The sequence below is a fragment of the Arvicanthis niloticus genome, chromosome 6 (assembly GCF_011762505.2).
Source record: "Arvicanthis niloticus isolate mArvNil1 chromosome 6, mArvNil1.pat.X, whole genome shotgun sequence".
Classification (NCBI taxonomy): domain Eukaryota; kingdom Metazoa; phylum Chordata; class Mammalia; order Rodentia; family Muridae; genus Arvicanthis; species Arvicanthis niloticus.
The window spans coordinates 67,733,446-67,760,266 of NC_047663.1; the positions used below are offsets into that span (position 1 = coordinate 67,733,446).

Here is a 26,821-nt window from a genome sequence, read left to right on the forward strand (position 1 = left end):
AAGAGTAAGGCAGGAGAACTGTGAGTTCCAGGTTAGCCTGGGAATATATGAATTCTAGCTGGATCAAAACACACACACACACACACACACACACACACACACACACACACACACACACTCAGTGTCAAAAGCCTGTAATCTCAGCATTTAGAAGGTGAGGGCAGGATAATCAGAAGTTTAAGGACAGTGGCTGTAGGAGTTTGAGGTCATCATGGGTCATATGAGAGACTTTCTCAGAAAGAAAACAGCCCCCTAAGGTGGCTGAGCTGTGTTAAATCTGCTCAGAATCTGCATGGCAAAAGGGGAGAACTCCTGGATGAAGTCTCTAATCTCCACTCCTGCACCATGTTGTGCCTGCCTGTGCCCACCACATACCCACACATAAATAAAAGTTGGAAACGACAAACGACAAAAGGGAAGGGAGCAGCCCCACTTCCACCCTCAGGACTGGCTTCCTCTTTGGAAGAAGCTCTTCCTCGTCTGCATAACTCTCTTTCCCCAGGCCTTGGTTCAACATTGACTTCACAATGGATCCTGCCCTGTACCTCTACCCAGCTGAAACTCCCAACCTGTTCCTGTTGAGCTTCTCCGTGCTGTTTTCTACAGTATCTGTAATGTATGCTATAGCTCACATAGCATATTACAGAGCTCCCTGACTTCTGTTTCCTCCTGATAAATGAACTCTGTGAGGTCAGAGCATTTATCTCTGCTAACATGTATCACAGCCTGAAAGATCCTCTATGTTCTCAATAACTATTTGTGAAATAACCGAAGTTTTAGAAACAGCATGGGCTGGAGGTCTGGTGCTGTAGCCTGGCATCTGTAAAGCCCTGGCCTCCATACTCAATACCTCAATATTGTTCCTGTTTTGCTTTTATTTTTTTTTTAATTTTAAACTATAACAGACATATGGATACATAGTAGAAAAAAGTATGTCAAAATGTAAGTGGTCATTTCTGCTGATTTTTTTCCCCTTTTTTGTTTTTCCTGTGTGTTTATTCCTGAAATCCTATATGAAATGGGTCATTTTTGGCAAGCATGGTGGTACACACCTATAATCATCCTAGCACTCAGGACTGAGGCAGTGGCTGGCATCACAAGTTCCAGACTGACTTGAACTTCATATAGAGACGAAAATAAAGGGGAGTATTTTTGGAATGGTTCAGTGAGTAAAGGTGCCTGCCACCAAACCAGATGATGTGAATTTGCGCTCCAGAGCCCATGTGATGATGGAAAACGGAACAAATGTCTCAAGTTATCTTCTGACCTACAATACACACACACACACACACACACACACACACACACACACACACACACGAGGGGGGAGAGACACAGAGAGAAAGTCAACGAATAATTTAAAAATGTAGATCACAAAGCTCCACATTTTAAAAAGTATTATCTTATCATGAGAAAACTGCTTCCTAAACCTCTTGTAAGCCCCTAGTACCCTGCACGCAATACCACACAGCGAACTGTTCTTGCTGTGAATTTTGCATCAGAAATTGAGAGGTAGTAATGCAATACATGTAGTGCAAAGACACATGTATGTAAAATATTGCTTTTATTTTGTGGTAAATAGTGTGGTAAACAGAAGGTAATAAATATCTACGCCTCGCCCATCCACTGCAACATCCCCAGGGAACACACCCACCTAGCAACCGGGAGTGGAGCTGAAGAGCAACGCGGTGCCTTTAATTCCGGGGCTGGGGTGGGGGCAGTGCAGAGAGGTTCCGCTTTCCCATTCCCTCAGCACCTCCAGTGGCAGCTGTCACCTGTAAGCCGAGCACCGCGCAGGGGCATGGAGCCCGGCGCCCATTGGACAGGACCTCTCGGCAGCAACCTACCCCCTAGTCTGGGGGCCAGGCTCGACGCAGGCGGAGGGTAGGAGTCCCAGGTGCCCTTCGCCCGGAGACTTCTCAGCACGGTGGCGAGGGCGTGACTGCAGTCCAGTTTCGGGGATCAGAGCCCCAGGTGAGCCGGGCTGGGCGGCTGGGGCGACCCCGGAGTCGCAGGGAACCGAGCATGGCGCTGGCAGCCGCTGCCGCTGCCGCCGCCGCCGCCGCAGGGGTGAGCCAGGCAGCGGTGCTGGGCTTCCTGCGGGAGAACGGAGGGCAGGTGCGCAACTCGGAGCTGCTGAGCCGCTTCAAGCCGCTGCTGGACGCTGGGGACCCACGGGGCCGCGCGGCCCGTAGGGACCGCTTCAAGCAGTTCGTCAACAACGTGGCCGTGGTGAAGGAGCTGGACGGGGTCAAGTTCGTGGTGCTGAGAAAGAAGCCGCGGCCGCCGGAAGGACCCGAGGCCCCACTCCCCTCCGGCCCTGGGGTGCCAGCCGCGCTAGCTGAGTGCGCTGTTGTCCCAACGGAGGACAACTGTGCCCCCGGGGCTCCCCAATCCTCACAGCCGTCAGGGGAACCGGCGGAGGACTCCTCACCATCCGAGCTACAGCACACCTCTGAGACCCCACCCTCAGGGGTCACCCAGGTTGAGGCTCCATCAGGCTCAGCGCCACAGCCCGGGGGACCCGAGGATCCGAAGCTACCTCGGTCCTCGGAGCTAGCCCGACCTGCCAGCGTGCCGTCGGGGCTGGCCCTGACGAGCACAGAGTCGCCAGGCCTGGAGCCTGCACCCCCCACGACGCAAGTGCCACCGCAGAAGCCTTGCATGCTGCCTGTGCGCTGCGTCGTCCCCGGCCCCGCGGCGCTGCGGATCCGCGCGGAAGAGCAGGGCCTGCGCCGCCAGCGGTCGGAGGAACCGAGTCCACGGGGCTCCCCGATGCTCCTGCGGCGGCTCTCGGTAGAGGAGTCCGGGCTTCACCTGGGACCCGGCCGCTCCCCGCATCTCAGGCGCCTGTCGCGCGCCGGCCCGCGCCTGCTGAGCCCGGACACGGAGGAGGTACCCGTCGCGCCGCCGCCGCCACCCGCGGTGCCCCTGGAGCCCACGGAGCACGAGTGGCTGGTGCGCACGGCCAGCGGTCGTTGGAGTCACCAGCTGCACGGGCTGCTCTTGCGAGACCGCGGCCTGGCTGCCAAGCGCGACTTCATGTCCGGCTTCACCGCCCTACACTGGGCGGCCAAGAGCGGCGACCGGGAGATGGCTCTACAGCTGGTGGAGGTGGCGCGGCGTGGGGGCGCTCCCGTGGACGTGAACGCGCGCTCGCACGGTGGCTACACGCCGCTGCACCTGGCGGCTCTGCATGGCCACGAGGATGCCGCGGTGCTGCTGGTGGTGCGCTTGGGGGCCCAAGTGCACGTCCGCGACTACAGCGGCCGGCGTGCCTACCAGTACCTGCGGCCTGGCTCCTCCTACGCGCTGCGGCGGTTACTGGGTGACCCTGGCCTGCGATCTACCACGGAGTCCGATGGGGCCGGTGGTGGCAGTGGGAGCCTTGTGTCTCGGCACCCCGTGCAGGTGGCCGCCACCATCCTTGGCTCCACCACTAGCGCGTTTCTGGGCGTCCTGGCCGACGACTTGATGCTCCAGGACCTGGCCCGTGGCTTGAAGAAGTCAAGCTCCTTCAGCAAATTCTTGGGTGCCTCGCCCATGGCTCCCCGAAAAAAGACCAAGATTCGTGGTGGCTTGCCATCCTTCACAGAAATCTCTCGTCGACCCACTCCAGGACCTTTAGCTGGTTTAGTGCCCAGTCTGCCCCCTCCAACCTGAATGGCCGTGGAGCTACCAAGGTCTTGGTTGACCTACCAGGGCCTGTGGCACATCGTCTAAGCCTGTCCAAGACAGGCCCAACACCTGCAGCCTGTCTCACTTCCAATATTATCTGTTGCAGCCTGCTGTACCCAGATGGGCCTCCAGCTTCTGTTTGAAATTTGATGTGCCTACAAAGATGGGATTCTTGTTCCCCGGAAGAGGAACCAAGCAGCCGTGCCTGATCCGGGAGGAGACTTGGAGTTAAGGGTCAAAGGTTAAGGGGCAGCAGCTGGTCTGGCCCCTGGAGGTGTTAACCAGAGGCCTCTACGTGGACACATTCCCAAATCAGAAGTAGAGGGTGGCTCTCTAGATGTTCAAAGATGGCAACTTTAAGATCTGTAGTGGCTTTGTAATTTGATGCTTTTATTCTCTTTTTAAATTAAAATGAAGAACAGCAACTTTGATAATACCTTTTGAAATTCTATTTTTTTCTGTTTTTAGGCAAAGTAGTAAGACATTTTCAGTTTTTTTTGCTAAGTATTTTGGAAATCTATCTTTTAAAAAGAGATGGTTGAGTCTAAAAGAAATTAACCCTAAGCCAACAACACTAAGCTTACCTACCTCATCGTAGGCGGTCCAGATTCTGGAATCTTGAACATGGAGTAACTACTGTGAGCTTAATGAATGTAACTAATTCCAATTATACTGTGAATATTGAGAAGCAAGGGCATGATTGGGCTTGTGGCCCACACCCTTAATCCCAGCACTGGGGAGGCAGAAGCAGGCGGATCTCTGTGAGTTCAAGATCAACCTGGTCTACAGAGCAAGTTCCAGACCAGCCAGGGCTACACAGAGAAACTCTGACTCAAAACAAAACAAAACACACACACACACACACACACACACACACACACACACACACACCGCACCAGAAGGGGAAAAAAAAAACTCAAAATGAGCAAAAACCGAACAAACAAAAAGAAGTGCATCTTGAGAGAAAGAGACATTTTGGTAAATCATTTTAAACTACTCTGGAATGTATTTGTGTGCAACCCTAACTGGTGGCTACTTTGATTAGGCATGACATTTTAATTTTTTTAAATTGTGATTTTATTGTGAATTCTGAACCCATAGTTTTCAGTGCAATGGGTGACTAGTTAAACAAACAATTATTATAGCAGAAAAAAAGAGAACTGACTAATAGAAACGGAAGTGATTGCTGCTTTTCTATATGAAAGGTCTGAACAAATAAGTATGAGGCATTGGTTTTTCAGAAACCACCTGACATAGCAGATGTAGATAGCGACCTAGAGTGATCAGTTTAGCCCTGCACCTTTGCTCCTTCCTATGGATAGCACAGGCTCATGGGCCAAGAGGTCCCGGTGGGCATAGTAGAATTGTAAAAGTACCCCTTTCTTTTTAAGGTATGAAATCTATCTGCTCAGTCAACTTTTTGTATCAAATCATGATATTACTGTCTTTAAAAGTTATGTTTGCATGCCATCAGTCATACAGAATGGTTCTTGTGGCACACAGTATGGCTTCCTTCCCTATATATGTCGGTGAGACTTTGAAATCATTAAAGACACCCCAACAGCCAATTATGGAACGATTTAAGCAATGAAATAAACAGTTTCTGTTTTTATTTCTGCTTGTGTGCGGTGCCCTTCTCTGGTTTTCCTTATTTAGTGGACTGTTATTATTGGGGCTGGAGAGATGGCTCAGTGGTTAAAAGCCTAGAATGTTAAAGGCTCTTGCAATGGACCCCAGTTTGGTTCCCAGGACTCACATCAGTCAGTTCACAGCCTCCTGTAACTCTGGACTCCATACCTCTACGTACTTTAAAATAACGATAACAATAACATCTTGTTCTGTGTGAGAAGGGGGGAGTGTGGGTCTGCATGTGCCACGGAAGCATATGATGAGGTCAGGAGACAAATTTCAGGAGTCGGTTCTCTCCTTCACTGTGAGATCCAACACTGAATGTAGGTTGTCAGGCTTACAAGGCAAGTGCTGTACCTGCTGGACCACCATGCTACCTCCCTCCCTTTTTACCTCCCTCCCTTCCTCCTTTCCCCACCCCCACCCCTAGGGCTAGAGAGTGAATCCAGGGTGTCTTCCATATTGGACAAAATTACCCGCTGGCTACATCCGATCCTGTTCTATCTATGCAATGCCTCTTTATGTTTCCACCACCCCCTTTCAAGCATTCTATATTCAAAGAGTTTGAATTTCTTTGCAAAGGAAAAGAATCAATCACACAGGCATTATAGCCATGAACCACGGATAAATGCAAGCCCTGATCCCACTCTCTCTGCCTCCCCTGCAGGGAACTCTAGCTAGTCTGCATAAATTATTTTAAAATGCAAATTAAATCTTCTGCCTCTGCAGATAAAATGTGGAGAGGCAATAATCACAGCAATTTGGTGCAGCTCAAGCTCCAGGAGACAGAATGAAACATTAGAGGTTTTTTGTGGTGAAGGAAAAGCCTGACTGAGAAGGGGTGACAAAGGTCCCAGGGGGCAGACATGACCTGCCTTGAGAGACGAGATCCCAGCTAAGGAGCAATAAAGAGAACCAGTGATCACGGAGAGCTTACCTCCCAGGAGAGCTATTTCAGCCGCCAGAGGAGTCTTCGTATTTCCCCAGTACCCTAAAAACCTCCAAGTGGTGTGAATCATTTGCTAAGAGCTAAGAATCAATAACCCCACAGCCTGGGTGTTAGGAACCATTGCTGTTCCCTCGCAGATCAAGACTGTTCTGTAACTGTGCAGGAAATCGGCAAGAATGACAGTGCTGGTATCAGGATCAGGGAAGAGCCACATATTTATTTTCTTAAGAGAAAATCATTAGTTGATAGCCAAAGAACGAGAGAGAGAGAGAGACAGAGAGAGAGAGAGAGAGACAGAGAGAGAGAGAGAGAGACAGACAGAGACAGAGACAGAGACAGAGAGAGGTGAGTTGGTAAAGTGTTTGTTTCCATAAACCCATGAACCTAAATTAGATCCTAAAAAATCCACATTAAAAAAAAAAAAAAAATCCAGGTGGCCAGATGTAGTGGCACTTGCCTTTAATCCCAGCACTTGGGTGGCAGAAACAAGTGGATTGCTATGAGTTCAAAGCTAGCCTGGTCTAAACAGTGAATTCCAGGACAGCCAAGGCTACATAGAGAGACTGTGTCTCAAAAACAAACAAATAAAAAACCAATACAAACAAACAAAAACAAATGGGGGTTGGAGGAATGGCTTAGTGGTTAAGATCACGGACTGCTCATTCAGAGGACCTGGATTCAATTCCCAGTACCCACATGGTGGCTCACAACTGTCCGTAACTCCAAGATCTGATACCCTCACACAGACATGCGTGCAGGTGAAACTCCAATGCACATAAAATAAAAATATACAAAATTGTTAAAAAAAAAAAAAAAAAAACAAACAAAAAAGCCTGGTGTGGGGCTGGAGAAGTGGGTCTGGGGTTAAGGGCACTGGCTGCTCTTCCAGAGGACTGGCTTTTGCTTCTCAGCCTGGTGGAGCATGGTGGTTCCAACCTCTGAACTTCAGTTCAGGAGGTCAGACATCCTTTCTGAGTTCCCTGGGCACCAGGCACTCAAGTGGTATGCAGACAAAACACTCATGCAAATAAGTAAATTGATGATGATGATGATGATGAGATAAAACTAAGGTGTGATGGTATGTTCTTGTATTCTCTGTGCTGGGAAAGCAGAGACAGGGGATTCCCTGGAGCCAGGCAGCCTAGCCTACTTAGTGAGATCCAGACTACTGAGGGATCCTGCTAAAAACAAAATAAAAATCCATAGAAGAAACAAATTAAAAGTCCAAGTGGACAACATCTGAGGAAAGGCGCCCGAGGTTGTCCTCTGGAGATCATACATGTGGGTATGCACGTGTGCCCACACATTAGCACCTGCACACAAGTAAACATACACACACAGAGAGAGAGAGAGAGAGAGAGAGAGAGAGAGAGAGAGTCGCGCGCACACACACCATGAAATGAAATACCCAGACACATGTAAATAAATAAATAAATAAATAAATAAATAAATAAATAAATAAATGTAATAGAAACATGAACTGTTCAGGCAGTTAAGGTAGTAAAGGTTGGCCCAGGAGACTCTTTTAATGGAAGACAAGTTCATTGTTGATGTAGATGTGTGTGAGTCCCAGCCACAGCAAACTTGGAGTGTTTTACATCGCCTTTGGTGGAGGTGGGGTTTACCCTAGAACAAGCCTCTCTTGCCTAATGAAGATTCAGGGCACAGGTAACTAATCCGTAAGCTGTGTTTGTTAAAAGTATGTTCCAGATGCAGTTTCTTTCTTTCTTTCTTTCTTTCTTTCTTTCTTTCTTTCTTTCTTTCCTTCCTTCCTTCTTTCTTTCTTTCTTTCTTTCTTTCTTTCTTTTTTAGGTTTTTCAAGACAGGGTTTCTCTGTGTAGCCATGGCTGTCCTGGAACTCACTCTGTAGACCAGGTTGGCCTTGAACTCAGAAATCTGCCTGCCTCTGCCTCCCAAGTGCTGGGATTAAAGGCATGCGCCACCACTGCCTGGCACAGATGTAGTTTCAATCTGCCGAGGTTATTAACAGGCCTTGTGTATGGCATAGACTCAGTATCTGGATGCTTTCCTCATCCGCCCCATTTGTGCGTGTGTCTGCGCATGTGCACGTACATAGACACATATTGGGTGGTACATGTGGGTGGGTGGGTGCAAATGCATGTGGAGGCTTAAGGTTGATGGCTGAAATAATTCCCAATCGCTCTTCCACTTTTTTGCAGTGAGGCAGGGTCTCTCAGTCAACCTAGAATTCATGAATATAGCTAGTCTTCCTAGCCAGCTTGTTCTAAGGATCCCCGAGGTGGGCCACCATGCCCATCTGGCATTAATATTGGTTCTGGGGACTGAACTCCGATTTTCATGCTTGCTCACCAAGCTCTTAAGAACTGAACCATGTCCCTGGCCCATTAATGTCTAGATTTTTAAGTCAGGAAGCTAAAGAGGCTGCAAAGATTGGAAGAAACGTGTTCACCTCTATTAAGTGGCTAAAGGCATCGCATCACCCCTAAACCCATTTATTGACTGTGAGGGTCAGTGTTGGCAACCTGAATCTGAAATCATTGGATTACCTTGATTATATTACTTGATCTTGGGTGGGACCACACCCTGGGCAGGGAATCCTGGACTGTGTAGAACAGAGAAAGGAATCTGGGCAACAGCACGGTCATATTAATCTCTCTTTGCTTCCTGTTTGGACACAGTGTGATCAGCTGCTCCAACCTCCAGTAGCCTTGAATTATCTGCCCAGATGGACTGTGCCCTGGAACTGCCAGTCGGATTAAAGCTTCAGTCCCTTATTTTGCTTTTATCATGTGGACAGAAACTAAAACAGTGACTTGGAGCTATTCTCCACACTCCATCTCCTTCCTCTGTGGGATGTAAGACGGGCAGTTCCTATTCTGCGAAGGCTGGGGGAGGAGGAACTACACCAAGTGAACAATTAGGACTCTTGGAGATCTGCAACCTGAGTGGTATGGCAGGTGGGGGTGGGGGGACAATGAGTTGCTTCTAGGATTTGCTGTACATCCTTCTTCTTCTTCTTCTTCTTCTTCTTCTTCTTCTTCTTCTTCTTCTTATTATTATTATTATTATTATTATTATTATTATTATTTTCCTCCTCCTCTTCTTCCTCCTCTTCCTCCTCCCCTCCTCCTCTTCTTCCTTCTCTTCCTCCTATAATCATATTTGTGTTTTCAAACAAACACACTTCCTTCTATTAGGAAAAATGATTCCCAGTAAAGGGAAATTAACCCACCTTTGTATGTTAGTAGCTCAAACAGAATCAACAGAGCCAGAGCAGTGGCTCAGCAGAAAAGAGCACTGACTGCTTTTTTAGATGACCTGGGTTCTATTCCTAGCACTGATACGGTAGCTTCTGGTACCACTCCACCTGTGACCCCAGTTCCAGGGGATCCAGCACCCTCCTCTGGATTCTGCAGGCACCAGGTACCAGACACATACATGCAGGCAAAACACTCATATACATAAAATAATAATTTTTTGTTCTTTTGAGACAGGGTCTCATTGTCAGGTCCAAATTCTGCCAATTAGACAAAAGCCAGCATTCCTTAGGAACTACCCAAGGAGCCAGTCCTTTTATCACTGATAGAAAGAACAAATGGCTATCTGTGGTGTCTACTGTCATACTAACTTATATGATGGCCAGGCGGTGGTGCATGCCTTTAATCCCAGCACTTGGGAGGCAGAGGCAGGCAGATGTCTGAGTTCGAGGCCAGTCTGGTCTACAGAGTGAGTTCCATGACAGCCAGGGCTACACAGATAAACCCTTTCTTGAAAAAACAAAAAATACAAACAAAAGCAAACAAATAAACAACAACAACAAAAAACCATGTATGATGGCCTCCAGGCTCCCTTAGTATTTCAAGGACCTGTTATATAGCTAGTGCTAGCATCCTGGACCTACTCACCCTGCCTCTTTCTCTCTCTCTCTTTTTTTTTTTTCTAAACCATCACTTTATTGTTTAGTAGTCACAGGGGTGCCAGCCCCTGCTTGCCCACCACTGCTTCTCACAAGCTCTCTGGTCTAATGCGTGTCCTGAGAACTGATAGTTGTCTTTTAAGTAGCCATGGTGAGGAGTGTACAGGAGTCACCCTGCCTCTTACCCTAAACTTCTCCACCTCATGGGCTTCCCTTCCCTCCTTCCTCTAACTTTGCTATTTCAGCTATGTGCTCCCCTGGTCTCCTTTTCTGACTCTCTCTCTCTCTCTCTCTCTCTCTCTCTCTCTCTCTGCCTCTCTCTGCATCTGCCTCTCTCTGTCTCTCTCTGTGTATGTGTGTATATGTATTTATATATTTAAAATTTAAATAGACACATACATATATACATATTTAGATCTAAGGCAGACATGATGGTACCTGCCTTCAATCCCAACACTCAAGAAAGTAGAGGCAGGAGTACTTCTTGTGAGTTCCAGGTCAGCCTGGTCTACATTGATAAGTTCTAGGTCAGCCATGGGTACATAGTGAGACCTTTTCTCCAAAATTAAAAAAAAAATTTTTAAATTAGAATCATGCCGGGCAGTGGTGGTGCACGCCTTTAATCCCAGCACTTGGGAGGCAGAGGCAGGCAGATTTCTGAGTTGGAGGCCAGCCTGGTCTACAGAGTGAGTTCCAGGACAGCCAGAGCTATACAGAGAAACTCTGTCTTGAAAAACAAAAAAATTAAAAAAATAAAATTAGAATCATTAGAAGGTGAATATGGGGGTATATTCCTGTAACCTCATAAGGTGAAGGCAGAAAACCAGTGACTCAATGACATCCTGAGTATCAGTATACAGAGCTCAAGGCTAGCCTGGGGTACTTGAGGCCTTGTCTCAAATTAATAACCATCATCTTCAGAACCAACAGTATCACTCTTTCAATATTTTATTAATTTTTTATGTTATGTGCATGTGTGTGAGAGAGAGAGAGAACAAGAGAGAAGAGAGAGAGAGAGGAGAGAGAGGAGAGAGAGAGAGAGAGAGAGAGAGAGAGAGAGAGAGAGAGAGAGAGAGAGAACATGTGTGGAGGCTGGGGAATGACTTTCAGGAGTGAGCTCTTTCCTTCTGCTGTGCATGCAGGTCCCAGAGATGAAACTGGGTTGTTGTCAGGATTGCATCTGGTACCCTCAATCACTGAGCTATCTCTCTTTATTCCTTCCTTTTTTGTGGGGTGTTGGGATGGGGTGGTATTTCAAGACAGGGTTTGCCTATGTAGCCCTGGCTGTCCTGGAACTTACTCTGTAGACCAGGCTGGCCTCAAACTCACGAATATCTCCTGATTCTGTGAACACTGCCTTTCTTAGTTCACATTCCTCTACTATCCTTACCATCCCCACCTAGACTGCCACCATGAGAGCTGAAAGCACCTGTCAATCCTTATAAAGATGCTCTCAGGGGCTGGAGAGGTGGAGCACTGCTTGCTCTTGCAGAGGACCTGGGTTCAATTCCCAGCACCCACATGGCACTTCACAACCATCTATAACTCCAGATTCAGGGAATCTGCCTCCTCCTTCTTTTGATCTCCAAAAGCACCACCAAGCATGCATGCAGCACGCATACAGGCATACATGCAGGCAAAATAGTAAACATAGATAAATCTAGAAGAGGAGGAGGAGGAGGAAGAGGAAGAGGAGGAAGAGGAAAAAAAGGGAGAGGAGAAGGAGGAGGATGTAGCGGCATATTTTCCCTGCAATATGTGGAGGAGCTAAGGTGGGAGGAGTAAGGAGAGGAAGAGGAGAAGGAAGAGGAGGAGCTAGGAAGGAGGCAGAGATGTAGGAGAATGGAGAACCATGCATGTATTGGGAGCAGCCCTGGGTAACAACTTATATCTAGGTTAGTTAATTGATTAGCATTTCTAATTGTGTGGGCATCTTGTTATTTGAGCATTACCGAATATATAAAGCTATTGGATAATCTTTAAACATTAGAATCTCATTTTCTACTGGGTACCACGTGGATGGCGGGATGGTCTGGGCTCAGCCCAGCCCTGAGGAGACAGTGTGGAAGATTGACTGAGCCATTACCATGCTGATGTCTGGTGGGTGGCAGGGCCTGTGCCTCTGGCCGCCTGATTGGGCTACCTGGGCCCCGGTGGCAGCAGACACGCCGCTGCTCATGACCTCAGGCCTAGCCTAGTCAGGAACATGGCGGCTCCATAACTACAAGCCAGATCGGGTGCTGCCGTTTTAAATAATAACAAGAAGAAGGAGAAATGGTTTCATAAGTAGATTTGTTTTTCCTCTCCTGGCAGCCTTCAGCCTTTTGTCTTCAGAAACTGGCCTCAGCATGGGGAGCTGCTACACTCTGGACTTAAATCTCTGAAGGAAAAAGAGAGGATCCAGGAAGGAGGGGAAGTAGAAGGGGAAGATGGGGGAAAAGAAGAGAAAGCATCGAGCAGGGGATGGAGGATGGGAGAGAAAGAAGATATCTTAATTCATCCCTCTCCCGCAGAGGAAAAACAAATTCTCCTGGTGGGAAATGCGGAATGATTTAAATGCCAACGATAACAGGCAGTGTCCCCCTAAGCAGTGGCCCGGCTGTGATAGTTAACACTAGGGATCTTTAGAGGATTCTTTCACAGCACGTGTACTCCTCATCCCTCCATTTACCTCTTCTGGGTACAGTGCATTTGCCCTAACCTTCCCTGGGAACCTCTGCCATCTGAATGGCCAGCGCCTCCATCAGTATCAGTGAGGATCCAGAGTTTCCGCTAGTTACTGGCTGAGGTACGTTTTGTAACGAGCAGAATGTTCTCGACAGCTTGGGGTGTCGAAGAACACAGCTTCCCCATTTCATTTCCAATTTACAGTATTAAAGTAAAAAAGTACACCAATTAAATTCTTAGGAGGAGGAGGAACAGCGGGGGCGGAATGAGCGGGAGGCCGGCGGTTATGCCTGTTGCCCAGCAACAACAACCCAAGCCAAACATCCAGCAACTGAGGGCGTGAGCAACACCGAATCACTGCTCAAGCTGTGGAGGCGGTGGACAGATACATTCCTGGATGGATACTCTGGGCCCACATCCCCGGCTTCCCTCCTCGACACATCTCATTTGATCAACAATTTTCCAACATAGGCCTGGTGGCAATGAAAGGCAAGCTAGTCTTTTCCTTCTTAACTAGCCAGAATTTCTTTCTGACAGAAGCAAAAGGCTCAATTCCAGCTTTCAAGCCCAACGGGGACATTGCCCATCAGAGCCGGCCAAATCCTGGTGGCTAGCCTGGAGCTTGTGCGAGTTCCCCAGGCTGCTGGTGGCCACTGTGTGGGTGGAAGTTTCCATGGTAAGGAAACAGTGCCATCTGCTGGCGGTTTACCGCAGGGCCAACGCATCAGGTTTCAGGTACCCCCAAAATCTTGACGTCTGGAATGCTCTGTTGTGAATTCCTGAGTGCCCTCAAAAAAACAAGACAAAACAAAGCAAAAACAAAAAACCCCCACCGAGGCAAGGTCGTATTTATAACCCCTGTGTTAAAAAGTAAAAATTATGATTTGATAATTTAAAAAAAAAAAAAAAAAAAAACTGAGGCGAGGAAACAAGATCAGGCTGGACACAAGGACCAGCCCTGGAACTGTGGCTTTCAAAAACTGTCAGGGTTGAGGACGGAAATCTCGTTATTCCCCCTTCGAAAAACCCAGCGCAGAACCAAGGTTTGTTCTAGCCGAAGATAGCAGTCGTCCCTATCCTTACCCATAAGCTAGAAGTGCTTTGAAATACACACTTTCCATTGGCTGAGTGGACAATGTTAGGTGTGTTTCTAAGAATATCATAATAGAAGCATGCAATGGGAATTGCATAGGGCAACAGGCAGAGATTAGTAGTTTCCATGCAGAAGGCTCATCCAAGAGACCTTGGTGCCGAGAGATTCTGCCCACAGGGTTCAAAGCAACAAAAGGAAAGCATAACGTTAGAGCGCCCAATGGCCTCCGCAGGAGCCCCATATGCTTTTTATAAAATCTCAACAATGAGAACATTGTTCTGTGCTCAATAGCCCGACTGTTGCAGCTGATGCTTTTAGTATGAATACGGCCATTTACAATTCTCAGCCATTTGCACTTAGTGACAATACACATCAGAAAACAAGCCCAGAAGCGGTGATTTCTCGCTTTGAGGTCTGTAGGCTTTAAATACACATACATGCTCCCTTTAATGTGCCCAACTTCCAAAAATACCCTGAGCTTTTGAGAGAAAATATTCTTAGCCCTGCTGTTTGCAGCTGAGATACTGAAGCCAGTCTCATGTTAATTCACAGAGCCGGTTGTCTGTGCATGGGCCTGCTGGACAAATGGAGACAGGTTTGTCCTGTGTTTTGGACCATCACATACCACCCCACAGTCAGCCTTTTCCAAACATAGTACAAGCCTCATTTCTGGGATTTTAGGCCTCATCTTCAACTCCCTCCCTCTGCTCCCTTCTTGTCTGGCTGATTCAGAGCTGGTCTCCAACCAACAGCTGGATAAGACATATTTTGTGTTTTGTGGTGTGTATGTAGGGAGAGAGGTCTCAATATGTTGCTAGGTTGGTCTGTAACTCGTGGTTCTTAAGAAAAACCTCCCACCTCTCTCTGTCAAGTGCTATGACGACAGACTCTAAATTCAGTGGACTTTATTTTTATTTATTTATTTATTTTGGAGGTGGCATAGTTGGTTGGTGATGGTTAGATAAAGCCATGTGTTTGCATATGGGTATGTCAATGCCACAGCATTCATGTTGGGTCAAAAGACAACTGGGGGCTGGAGAGATGGCTCAGTGTTTAAGAGTACTGACTGTTCTTCCAAAGGTCAATTCCCAGCAACCACAAGGTGGCTCACAACCATCTGTAATCTGTAATGGAATTTAATAACCTTTTTGGGTGTGTCTGAGGACAGCAGCAGTGTGTGTACTCATACATAAAAGAGTAAATAAATTTAAAAAAACCCAACAACTTCTGGGAGTTGGTTCTCTTCTGTAGTATCTGGGGTTTGAACTCAGGTTATCAGACTTGCCCAGCAAGTTCTTTTGCCAGCTGAGACATCTCACTGGCCCAAAACCTAAGCTTTTGTGCTGGTGATCTAGTTACTGGGGCAGTTAGCAATTGCCTGGGTGTGGTGGAGGGGTAGTGGAGTGCTCCTCGGCCCCTCCTGCTTTCAAACCTGGTTTTCTCCAGTCTCCCCAGACATTGGTTGGCCAGACAGACACTCAAGTCCCTCTTCCATTCTGGTCAGCTTGGACCGCTGCTGGAGTTTTGTCAATGACACACACACACACAGGCACACGCACACGCACACGCACACACTTTGCCTTGTATTAGAAAAGGAAATACAATGCTTGTTTACACCTTAAGCGGCAGTGTTCTCTCTCGACCCTTCCACCTCCCACTGACTCTACCGGAGGGACTCGCCATTACACGGGGAGCGTGCAGTGTTTATGATCCTTGGTCGTGCTTTGCTTTTGTGGATGCTCTACGAGGGATTGAACCTGGGATCTCACACATGACAAGCAAGCACTCTACAACCCAGCTCTATCTGCAGCCCTCTCTTTAAGTTATTTTTAAATTGTTTATTCGGGGGTGTTTTGCCTGCATGTATGTATGTGCACCACCTGTGTGCAAGCCAGAGAGTGTCAGATACCCTGGGACTGAAGTTGCAGAAGTGAGTGAGCCATACAGTATGGATGCCGGAAATGGAGCCCATATTCTCTGGAAGAACCTCTTTTTACGTTTTATTTTGAGGCAGAGTCTCCTAAGTTGTCCAGGCTGGCTTTGAGTTCCCTCTGTAGCCCAGATAGGCCTTGAACTTGAAATTTTTCTGTCTCAGCCTCCCATATAGCCGGGATTTCAGCTACACCACCAGGCCAGGCTTTGAATACTGCAGTTTTTAAGACCCACAAATTAACTCCCAATTACAAACTTGAATAAGGTCTCAGGAGAACACTATGGGAAGATGTGTCCTGGGAAGGCCTGGTCTGACTCCTCCCTACTCTCTCAGGGGAAAGCTCCCAATAAAGCATGCTCCCAGCTGCGGGTGAGTCTAGGACAACGTTCCCACCTCCGCCACAGGTAACTAGATAAGGGTAGCAAGAAAAGGTTGTTTGTCTAGAGGACGGATTCCTGGGGCCCAGGACAGTCTGGGAGAAAGGGGATGATGGCTGAGGTCGCTCCAAATACTGTCCAGCTGTTCTTTAAGGAACCGGATTCGATCGTCTAGGCTGCGCTGCTGTGACAGGATCCTGGCCTTGGCGGCTAGCAGCACACAGTAGGAGCGCAGATGCTCTGCGGGCAGCTCCCGTTCCAACACCAGACGCAGGGTTTGCTCCCGCCGAGCCACATGCTCCTTCAGTTCCTTAGCGTCCTCTTGCTGTCGCTGCAGAAGCAGGAGTCTCTGCAGCAGAGAGGCCTGGAACCACCGGGAGAGGGCGCAATGAACACCGCTGCTTCCGGGGTGATCCCGGCGGTAGAACGAAGACCCCTCCAAACCCTGCTCTTCCCCCAACCCCAACCTCTTTTACCCTCTCATCAGGGTCGCTGTCTGAGCCAGCCCTAGCCAAGGCGAGGTTTACACGGGCCAGGCGACTGCCTAGCAGAAGCAGAAGACCAAGTACGCGCTCTAGATCAGTCATGAACCGGCGGAACCGTTCCAGCTCCCGGGGTGTACAGGCCTGGCTCACTGCAGCTTCCAGAACTCCGTTGCGTTGGGTCCAGTCTGCGGCTGTCCACCGCAGTCGCTCCTGCTCAGCGTGAAGATCCTGCAGCATCTTTTGGAGGAGGCGAGCTAGTTCCACCTGCCGGGAGGGCCTAGGTATTCAAAAACTGGGCCAAGTCCGGATTTCTCCAAAGAGTCGCTAAGCCGCAGCCCCACCCAGCTTCCACCCCTCTTGTCACCCTACCCTCACTCACTTTCTTGGCCTGGGTGCTGTTTCCTTCTGGGAATCCCTGGCCAGTTAATTGGTCAGGCACTGGGTCATGGGTAGAGTTTTCAGAACTTGATGCCTCCTGTGAAGTCGGCAGGTCCTGGGTGAAGTGGCGTCCGCAGGACCTGAGGACAAAGCCAAAGTTCTCTGAATTTTTCTGCCTTAGACCGCAGATACACAGAATCAGGAGTCCTTAGTGTCTGTTGCTCACCCTTCCTCCGATGCACCAGCCTTCTCTCCAGCCTCCCCACAGGCTGGCCTCATCGCACTTTGGATCTCTTCCTCAGGTAAAAGCCCATCCAGCAGGCCCAGAGGTGGCTCTGGACCGGGCTGGGCGGCAAGAGTATGGCTCAAAGAGGGATCCAGTCTGGCCAGCTCCTGAACCAGCTCCTCAAAATGCCGACTAGGCCAAGTAGGCTTGGAACCAAGCTGGCCCCAAGTCAGGGAAGTTTGGTGAGGGGGCCCTGAAGTTTCAGAGTCTGAAGGTCTCAAGACATTGACTGAGGAAGGCTTGAGGGGGGGTTTCTCTGTAGCTGCAGAGGGGTCAGTGGGCCCATTAGTGTCAAAGGTTGGGATGTCATCATTTGTAGTCTTAGGAGTGCTTGTAGGTCTGGAGATATCTACAGAGCCATTCACCCCTTGCCAATAGTTGTCCTCTCCCATGGACCCTGGAACCTCACGGAGGGGGCTCTCTGCTGAGACTGCAGTCTGACCAGCTTTTTTGCTTAAGCCATTTTCACACTGTTGGTAGGAGTGGCTGGAAGTGGAAGGGATAGTGAATCAGAAAAGACTCTGGTACAGACAAGAGCTCACTTTTCAAGGGCTGGCTGCTTGCCACCATCCCCACCACCTGGGCATTACAAGAGAGATTTTCCAGCCTTCTGGCATTTTCTAGATGTATATGTGTGTGGAGAGTGTCTCTCTGTGCTTTGACGGGGGTGGGGGGTGGTTTCACCTGGTTGGGAGCCCTTGGGGGACATGGGAATCTTGAGGTGATGGTGTTTTGGCTTCTTTCAGGAACACTTCATCATCAGGGAGGGAGGGGCCCGGAGAAGACACTGTGGTCTCAGAGAGTCTCCGACCACAGCCAGCTGGTTTGGTCTGTAGGGCCTCTCCAGGACACACCACTGCAGCCTCCTTCTGAGTCCAGAACCTAGAGGCAGGGAGCCTACAGTGACCAGGAAAGAGGCCCTTCCCACTGCACCAGAGAAACAGCAGAGCTCACAGTTTGCAAAGGACAGAAGTCTCAGACTGAGACAGGTAGACTGTCCTGTAATGATTAGACCGTTGTCAACTTTACTGGATTTGGAATTACCTAGGAGACACACTTCTGACTGTGAGGGGGTTTCCAGAGAGGTGTCACTGAGGAGGGAAGCTGTATATGTGTGAGGAGAGTGTCCCAGACTGTAATCTGACTGAATGAAGACAGTGACATGCTATGGACTGGGGTTCAAGGACTGAACAGAAGTAGAAAAAGAGAGAAGGAGCACTGGGCACCAGCAGGAGTCTGTTTCTCGATGGAGAATAACCAGAAGTCTCACACTGCCTGAATCCATGCCTTCCTGCCGTGATGGACTCCACTCTCTTTAACCACGAACTGAAATAAGTATTTCTTCTTTAAGTCCTCTTTCTCAGGAATTTGGTCTCAACAATAGGAAAAGTAATGGATACAGGACCAGTGATTCCTTTTTAAAGCAAGACCCGTAAAAGTTGATTCCAGACAACTTTGTCCCCAGAGTGTCCCATGTCTCTCACCTGGAAAGCTTGGTCTGAAGCAGTGGTCTGGGGGTTTCTGCTCTTTGAGGAACAGCCTAGAACAGGGAAACAGCGGCTTGAAACATAGTCTCCTACATGCCGCCCTTCCCCCCACCAGCCGACGTCCTTTATCTTCCATACCTGGACAGTGGCCAGAGTCCTTTCTGAACCCGTGCAGGGACCCATGACCTCGCCTGAAACACTCTGACTCCGACCCGCCGGCCTATGGGCACTGCTAAGATCCGCGGACCCGGAGTTCAGCTCCATTGAACTTAGGGACAGAGTCTCCTGCAGCCCTTTGGACTTAGCGTGCATCCCACGCTGCAACTCCTGCGTGGAATAAGCCTCTCTCAAGCCCTCGTCCGTGGGCCCGCCACTCCAACCCACGCGATGTAGTTTGCCTGGCTCCGAGAAGCAGCACAACCGCTGCTGGCTGGCTAGGCGCCCCCGGCTAGCTGCACCCAGCGCTGGGGCCGCGGTGCGCGCCGGCTCCGCTTCTCCTAGCTCCTGGCTGCTGGAGGCGGAGCGCACGTGCACCGTGGGAGGTCGCGCGGGGAGTGCGGGACGCAGGCGGCCGGGCAGGCTCATGCGGAGCTCCTTTCGCTGGAAGGACGTCTCCCGCAGCACTCGCCGCTGTGCGCCCTGCAGCCGCTGGCGGTAGGCGGCCCGCGAGGCTGGCGGGCTGGGCGGCTCTGTGGTGCATGCTGTAGCTTCAGCCTCGGCGGCCAGTGCGTACAGCAGCGGGGTGTCTTGTCTGCTTAGTGGTCCCAGGCTTTCCTGGACCTCTTGGGACTGTGGGTCACTGTGCCCAGCGACGGCCTGCCCAGGTTGCTGGGTCGTTGAAAGGACAGCGTCCTTCGAGGTAGGGGATCGGCTGTCCCAAACCACTCGCACGTAGTCCCAGTCTAGGTAAGGGAGGCGCTCGGTGTCAGGGGATGGTGTGCACGTCTCGGGACCACCAGACGCCGTGGAGAAAGAGCTGTAGGCAGAGTCGGCGCGCGTGGACAGCCGTTGCAAGTCCAGGCTTTCAGGGGCTGAGGCCTGGGAGGTGCGATCTCTCCCAGTACCCAGGGCCTCCATGGTTGTACAGTTGGGAACTGGAGTTGGCAGACCTGGTGGGGGTCGAAAAGAACAACGACAAAAAAAAAAAAAAAAAAAAAAAAAAAAAATCACCAAAACATAGATGGGCTGGTGGGTAAAGGTTCAGGTAAAGGCTAGGACAACCTGCTGGCTTCTTTACTATGGAGAACTGAGGGCTTACACGTCCTCTCCCTGGTCACATGGTCCCTAGCTTTGGCATCATCTTCTCAGTATGGTAGAGAAACTTCTGTGGTTGACACGGCATGGGCAATAGGATGCGCGCTAGTCTGGGCTCTGGGAACCTTAGTGCTGCTGCATCATCCACTCCCTTGCCAGGGCTTTCCTAGTGGCACCTCTGCTCTGACACCTCCCGCAGTGCTGAGAACAGGGGCATGCTCAAACCCCAGTCCCACCCAGGCTGCTTCCTGGCCATTCTGTTAGCGTCTCTGTTTGATCTCTCCCTGATAAACAATGATCAAGAACATTGAGATCACAGAGGAGCCCAGAAAAGGGAAGCAAGAGGCAAGGCAGCTTCACAATCTGTTCTTCCCCATTCTGTGCCCTTTATGGTCCAGGCCATACACGTAGAAATCCTCATCTTAGTCCTCATCTCCCTATGTGCTGTTTTACAGATGAGAACCCCGCGGTTCTGAGGAAGAAGTGATTGGCCCAGACACACACACACACACACACACAGAGCCCTGGCTGGAATCTAGGCATGCCTCCAAGTTCACTGTAGCCAAAATCAATTTCCTAGAGGCAAACCCTGGCCAAAGCCCTTGCCATGGTCCCTCTTTCTCCAAGAAAACCCAAAGTCCGAGTGGGAAATAAGTAAAATTTAAGTGCCATAAATTCCAGAATAATACACTGGGTGGGCCCACAACTCTGTCGTCTGTCTAGGAATCTTCAGCAGACACCCACCTCCCTTACGCTTCACCCATAGGACTCAGCTTGGAGGTCTTGAGGTTCTTTGCAGGAGTCACCCATCACCCCTACTCTGCAATTGTTTGCTATTTCCTCCTCCCATTCCCACCCCTGAGTTTCCTGGGGACAGGTCCTGCCCTTATTTGTCACCCAGTGCCTGGCACCAGTGCTGGCATGTAGTCAATGTTAAATAAATAGTTGCTGAATGGCAAGGGAATGGACAGGCATGGGGAGTTGGTAGAGGGGTGTCCTTGGTAGAAAAGAAGAGGTTTCCTGTCTTCGGCCCTTCCCCTCCCCCTCTTCCCCGCCCCCTCCCCTCTCTATTAGTCTTTTCTGGGGAAGGCAACAGAATGGGTGAGGAGGCCCTGGCCACCATGGGTATAACCAGGTTACTCTTGCATTATCAGGAAGAAACAGAGCCTGCAGGCAAGCAGGACTGGCTGGAAATTGATCTCTCCCCAGTGCCAGGAGGCAGAGCAAGGGGGAAGGCCTGCGTGGCTGTGCTGGGATTGGCTGAGAGCAGCTCTGAGGCTTGAGGATCTGTGACTCCCAGTGAACTGTTGGAAGTTTGTCTTCCTTGACCTGCTTGGTTAGGGTACAGAGATTAGGGTGGCATACTCTGGGGGTGTGGTCACTCCGGGGGTGTGGTCCAAAAGCGGGCTCATTTGAGCTTCCCAGACACTTTGGTATTCAGGTGGGCATCTCTCTGAAATGCAGGAGACTGTACATTGCTGGGACTGGGTCCAGGAGCAAAAAGCCTTCCTAAAATGGAGAGGCAGGTGAACCTTTCCTAGACCTAGGGCCAGACATCTTGATGTAACCGTGCTTGGTGACTCCTCATGTATAGCAAGGCCCAGCCCTGTCTTTACATTCAGGGTTGGGGATCTTTTTGCAAAGGCTTTCTACTCTCTAGACCTCAGGAGGGCAAGAAGCTACTGAGTGATAGCACCTAAGAGAACAGTCAACAGTCAATTCTTTTAAAAGGTCTACCCTGGCTGTTCAGACTCTCTCTCTCTCTCTCTCTCTCTCTCTCTCCCCTCCCCCTCCTAAGTTTTCTCTTTTTTTTTAAATTTTTTTGTTTTGTTTGTTTTGTTTTGTTTTGGTTTGGTTTTGGTTTTTTTTTTTTTTTGCTAGGCAGTGGTGGTGGCACACACCTTTAATCCCAGCACTGGGGAGGCAGAGGTAGGCAGATCTTTATAAGTTCCAGGCCAGCCTGGTCTATAGATCCAGTTCCAGGACAGTCAGAGCTAAACAGAGAAACCTTGTCTCAAAAAACCAATAAAATAGATAGATAAATAGGTAGATAGATAGATAGATATAAAGATGATAGATAGATTATAAATAGATGATATATAGATAAATAGATGATAGATAGGTGATAGATGATATATAGATAAATGATAGATAGATAGATAGATAGATAGATAGATAGATAGGATTTGGGGTGTGTGATATATGTGCAGGTATGTGCACCTGAAGCCAGAGGTGTATGTCTAATGTCTTCCTCTATCTCTTTTCATTGCCCCTCCTTTTTGAGACAGGCTCTCATAATTATGTAGTCTTGGCTGTCCTGAAACTTCCTATGTAAACCAGGATGGGCTTGAACACTCAGAGAACCACTTTTCTCTACCTCCCAAGTGCCAGGACTAAAGGGATACACCACCAAGCTTGGCTTCACCCTACTTTCTGAGACAGGCTCTTTTGTTTTGCTTTGTTTTTTCTTTAAAGATTTATTTATTTATTTTATGTATGTGAGTACACTATAGCTATCTTCAGATACACCAGAAGAGGGCATCAGATCCCATTACAGATGGTTGTGAGCCACCATGTGGTTGCTGGGAATTGAACTCAGGACCTCTGGAAGAGCAGCCAGTGCTCTTAACCAGTGAGCCATCTCTCCAGCCCTTCTTTCTTTCTTTTTTTTTTTCTTTCCTTTTTTCCTTTTTCCTTTTTCCTTTTTCCTTTTTCCTTTTCCTCCTCCTCCTCCTCCTCCTCCTCCTCCTCCTCCCCCTCCCCCTCCCCCTCCCCCTCCCCCTCCCCCTCCTTCTTCTTCTTTTTTTGGTTTTGTTTTTCGAGACTGGGTTTCTCTGTATAGCCTGGGCTGTCCTGGAACTCACTCTGTAGACCAGGCTGGCCTCGAACTCAGAAATTCGCCTGCCTCTGCCTCCCAAGTGCTGGGACTAAAGGCAAGCGCCACCACCGCCCGGCTCCTTTTCTTTTCTTTTCTTTTCTTTTCTTTTCTTTTCTTTTCTTTTCTTTTCTTTCTCTAGACAGGGTTTCTCTGTATAGCCCTTGCTGTTCTAGAACTCGCTCTGTAGACCAGGCTGGCTTCATTAAAGGTGTATGCCACCACTGTCTGGCTGAGACAGGCTCTTTTACTGAACATCATCTGGCTAGGCTAACTGGCCAGTGAGTTCCAGGAACCCCCAATCTCTGCTCCTCCCTGCACACCCAGCAACAGCACCCTACTCTTTACTTGGGTGCTGGGGATTCAAGGTCAGGTCCACATGCTCATACAGTAGGTGCTTCACTAAGCCAGCTCTCCAACTCTCTTCTTAATCTTTCTAAACCATGCCTGGCCATGTTGGCATGCCAAAAAGTAGAGGTGATGAAATACAAAGATATTTCCTCTAAGGGGGCTTTGAGGCTGGAGACATGACTCATTGGGTAAAATGGCTGCCAAGACTCAACTTGAGTCTGATTCTAGAAACCCAAAAGAGAGAAAAAAACCAATCCAACATGCTCATTGACATTGAGTCATGGGTGTCTGTTCTCTCTCTCTCTCTCTCTCTCTCTCTCTCTCTCTCTCTCTCTCTCTTACACACCCAAATAAATAAAAAATATTTAAAAAATAAACCATGAAAATTTATATTATTGAGTTTTTGTGTCAACAAAGGATTTTCTTATCATTAGATAAACACTGCTTAAGATGTCTGGAGAGATTGTAGCCCTGGCTGTCCTGGAACTGACTCTGTAGACCAGGCTGGGCTCGAACTCAGAAATCTGCCTGCCTCTGCCTCCCCCCAAGTGCTGGGATTAAAGGCGCGCACCGCCATTGCCTTTAATCTCTTAAAGAGATTGTTAAGAGTTGGAGAGATGTGCTAAAAGCACTTGTTATGATGGGTGTGGTGGCACACACTTTTAGTTCCAACACTTGGGGAGCAGGGGCAGGAGGCTCTCTCTGAATCTGAGGTCAGCTTGGTCCACGTAGCAAGTTCCAGCCAAGACCTGTCTCAAAAATCCAACAAGCAAACAAACAAAACCAGAACTTGCTTCTTTTGCATAGGACCCATATTCAGCTCCTCAGCATCCGCATCTAACAATCCCCAGCTGACAAATATCTGTGACTTGAGTCCCAGGGGATCCCATGCCTTCTCCTGTCCTCCATGGGCACTGACATGCATGTGGTACACACGCATACATGAAGGCAAAACACACCCATACACATAAAAAAACATAAAAACAAATCTTAAAAACAAAACAAAAACAGCTTAAGAAACAGAAAGGTGACTCATTGGGCAGGGCTGTCCACTGTGCAGGCCTGACAACTTGAGTTTGCTCTCCAGATTCAGGGGCTGGACAGATGATGGCCCAGCAGTTAAGAGCACTGACCATGAACCTAGCTTTGGTTCCCAGCACCCACATAGCTCACAACCAACTGTGATGATCCAACACCCTCTGAAAACCATTGTATGTGCTTGGTCACATAGACATAAAATAGAGGAAATGCTTTTTGAAATTCAGATGCTGTAGTGCATACCAGTAACCTCAGCCTACCTACAGTGGGATGGGAGGTAGAAACAAGAGAGTCAGCAGGAAGCTTGAGGACCAGCTACCCTCAAATACTCTATGTAGCAGCAGAAACAAGAGAGACCTTGTCTCATTGTGATGGTTTGTATATGCTTGGCCCAGGGAGTGGCACTATTAGAAGAGTAGGTGTGGCCCTGTTGGAGTAGGTGTGTCACTGTGGGTGTGGCCTATAAGACCCTCATGCTAGCTGCCTGGTAGCTAGTATTCTGCCAGCAGCCTTCAGATGTAGAACTCTCAGCTCCTCCTGCACCATGCTTGTCTGGATGCTGCCATGTTCCTGCCTTGATAATGGACTGAACCTCAGAACCTGTAAGCCAGCCCCAATTAAATGTTGTCCTTATAAGAGTTGCCTTGGTCATGGTGTGTGTTCACAGCAGTAAAACCCCAAATAAGACACTTACCCAGGTGGAAGGTAACAATGGACTCCTGAAAATTCCCTCTCTGATGTCACACACTGTGACTCATGCCCATACTAACACACACACACACACACACACACACACACACACACACACACACATTAAATACAGTCATTAATGAAAACACCAATGTATAATGAGCCGTTAAACATGTATGTGTATCTGTTTTCTTATTGTCTCTAGCTTATCTAAGGGATGCTATTGCATCTGGTTTCTGTCCATGCAGAATTTCCATATTGTGCCCTTTGTAGAACTTGCTGTGCTACCCGGGCCTTGGAGTTTCAGCACAAACAACACAGAATTTTCACACTTGTCCCCAGAGCAGGGACTGCAGCATAGAGTCTGCTAGAAAAATAGACTGGGATCCTGGGGATGGAGGAAGGTACTTGTTACCTGAACAAAGGAATAAGGGGGCTCAGGCCTCAAAACGAGGGCTCTTGAGAGTGGGAACACCAGGCCTGGGGGATGAAGCTGACATTGGAGGCTAGACCTAGAGTGAAGGTAGACCCAGGCAAGCAACCAGACCTGGGACTTCTGTCAATGTTTGTTGGAAACTTTGATGAACAGCAAGGCAATGCATGTAAGTCTGGGTCAGGGGACAGGAGAGGTACAGGAGAAAAGACAAGCTCAAAGCTAATCTGGAATGAAACTGTCCTCTCAAGGGCCACCTCCCATCTGTCTTCCTGTGAGGACCTGTGCAGGCCTCTCCTTGCCTCCAGCCTTCCCTCAGTACCTGGAGGGCTGTAACTGCACTCCCGAACTCTCCTAGAGTCAGAGGTTCAGGGTTCAATGTTCAGGTCTTAAACCCTAGCATTCCAGGCTAGGTCTGATGGGTGAGCTTTCTGGCAAACTCCCATTTTCCAAAGCTATTAGAAGGTGTGGCCCTGTGCGACATCTGTTCTACAACATAGTGGCTGGTTATACAGTCTCTGCTGGCCTTGGACAGACTCTGGTGAGACCCTATTTCCAGGAGGTGTAGAAAAAAGCAGAGTGTATAGATGGTCATTGTCACCAGCAGAGCACACACCCGGTGCTTCGAATTCTAATCAAAGGGCAAAAGAGCATTGGAGCTAAGCCCTGGGGACCACAAGGGGCAGCAGAACCACACAGCGAGGTGAGGAAAGGGGCGCTTGGGACACTAGGAGAGTGGGTGGCCTCTGATCAGTGCATTTCTAGGCCTTTTCTGTGGGGCTCGTGGTCTGGGAAGATCGGGGATTGGGAGGGACCCGGATTCTCCAGCAATCGAAGCTCAAGAACAGAGGGTCGTGAGGCGGAGGCCACCGTGTACATTGCTTCCCTTCAACAACTGGGCCACCTAGACAGCTCTGTCCTCTGCCAGGCCTGGTCGAGAGTAAAGGTGCCCAGGGGCCCAATTCCACTGGAGCAGCCAGTCTGGACTCCCAGTCTGGACTCCCAGTCGGAAAGTCTAGACAGAAGGACGGTCAAGCTGCTTCGTGGCCACCGCTGTCGCCGCCCCGACCCTCCCGTCCGTGTCTCCCTCCTGGGAAGCGGATCTGTGGACCGCGCGCTGTGTGCCCCCTCACCCGGTCCCGCTGCGTACCTGTGGCTCCAGCCCGAGACGCACTCCAGGGCGCCGGCGATCCCTCAGTGACATCCGAGCCCAGGGCTCCAGCTCCCTACGCCACCTCCAGTCTCCGGCCGCCGCAGGGGAGGCGCCACCGCCGGCCGAGGAGGGGCGGGAGTCTCGAGTGGCGGCGGGGCTCTGGGAGC

At 49.4% G+C, this 26,821-nt stretch overlaps 2 protein-coding genes and 1 long non-coding RNA gene across 6 annotated transcripts in view; 2 read left to right on the plus strand and 1 right to left on the minus strand.

Moving 5' to 3' along the window:
• The first annotated feature begins 1,677 nt into the window (after window positions 1-1,677).
• On the plus strand, window positions 1,678-5,290 carry LOC143442804 (uncharacterized). The gene is made up of 2 exons (XR_013111300.1): window positions 1,678-1,974; window positions 3,785-5,290. It is a non-coding gene; the product is annotated as an uncharacterized LOC143442804 (long non-coding RNA).
• Window positions 1,971-5,290, plus strand: Sowaha (sosondowah ankyrin repeat domain family member A). Its single transcript, XM_034504432.2, has one exon. It carries the CDS (start codon window positions 2,026-2,028, stop codon window positions 3,661-3,663), a length of 1,638 nt encoding a protein of 545 aa, XP_034360323.1. The 5' UTR covers window positions 1,971-2,025; the 3' UTR covers window positions 3,664-5,290.
• Window positions 5,291-15,887: 10,597 nt separating this feature from the next.
• Shroom1 (shroom family member 1) overlaps window positions 15,888-26,821 on the minus strand; it is an 11,131-nt gene continuing 197 nt past the window's right edge. Inside the window, exons 1-8 of one of the 4 annotated variants that reach the window (XM_034504365.2) lie at window positions 26,652-26,821; window positions 18,999-19,969; window positions 18,858-18,913; window positions 18,058-18,255; window positions 17,314-17,859; window positions 17,089-17,227; window positions 16,701-16,973; window positions 15,888-16,588 (exon numbers count right to left, since the gene is read on the minus strand). The exon at window positions 26,652-26,821 is cut by the window's right edge and continues 190 nt beyond it. In XM_034504365.2, coding sequence (XP_034360256.1) covers window positions 16,256-16,588; window positions 16,701-16,973; window positions 17,089-17,227; window positions 17,314-17,859; window positions 18,058-18,255; window positions 18,858-18,913; window positions 18,999-19,937 — 2,484 coding nt within the window. In that variant the 5' untranslated portion in view covers window positions 19,938-19,969; window positions 26,652-26,821 and the 3' untranslated portion in view covers window positions 15,888-16,255. The remainder of the gene's footprint in view (window positions 16,589-16,700; window positions 16,974-17,088; window positions 17,228-17,313; window positions 17,860-18,057; window positions 18,256-18,857; window positions 18,914-18,998; window positions 19,970-26,651) is intronic. The other 3 variants (XM_034504367.2, XM_076936857.1, XM_076936858.1) reach the window with 3 other exon arrangements.

What these genes read in the sequence shown, in the direction of transcription:
- Sowaha (XM_034504432.2), top strand. Translation starts at nt 2,026, where the DNA reads ATGGCGCTGGCAGCCGCTGCCGCTGCCGCCGCCGCCGCCGCAGGGGTG.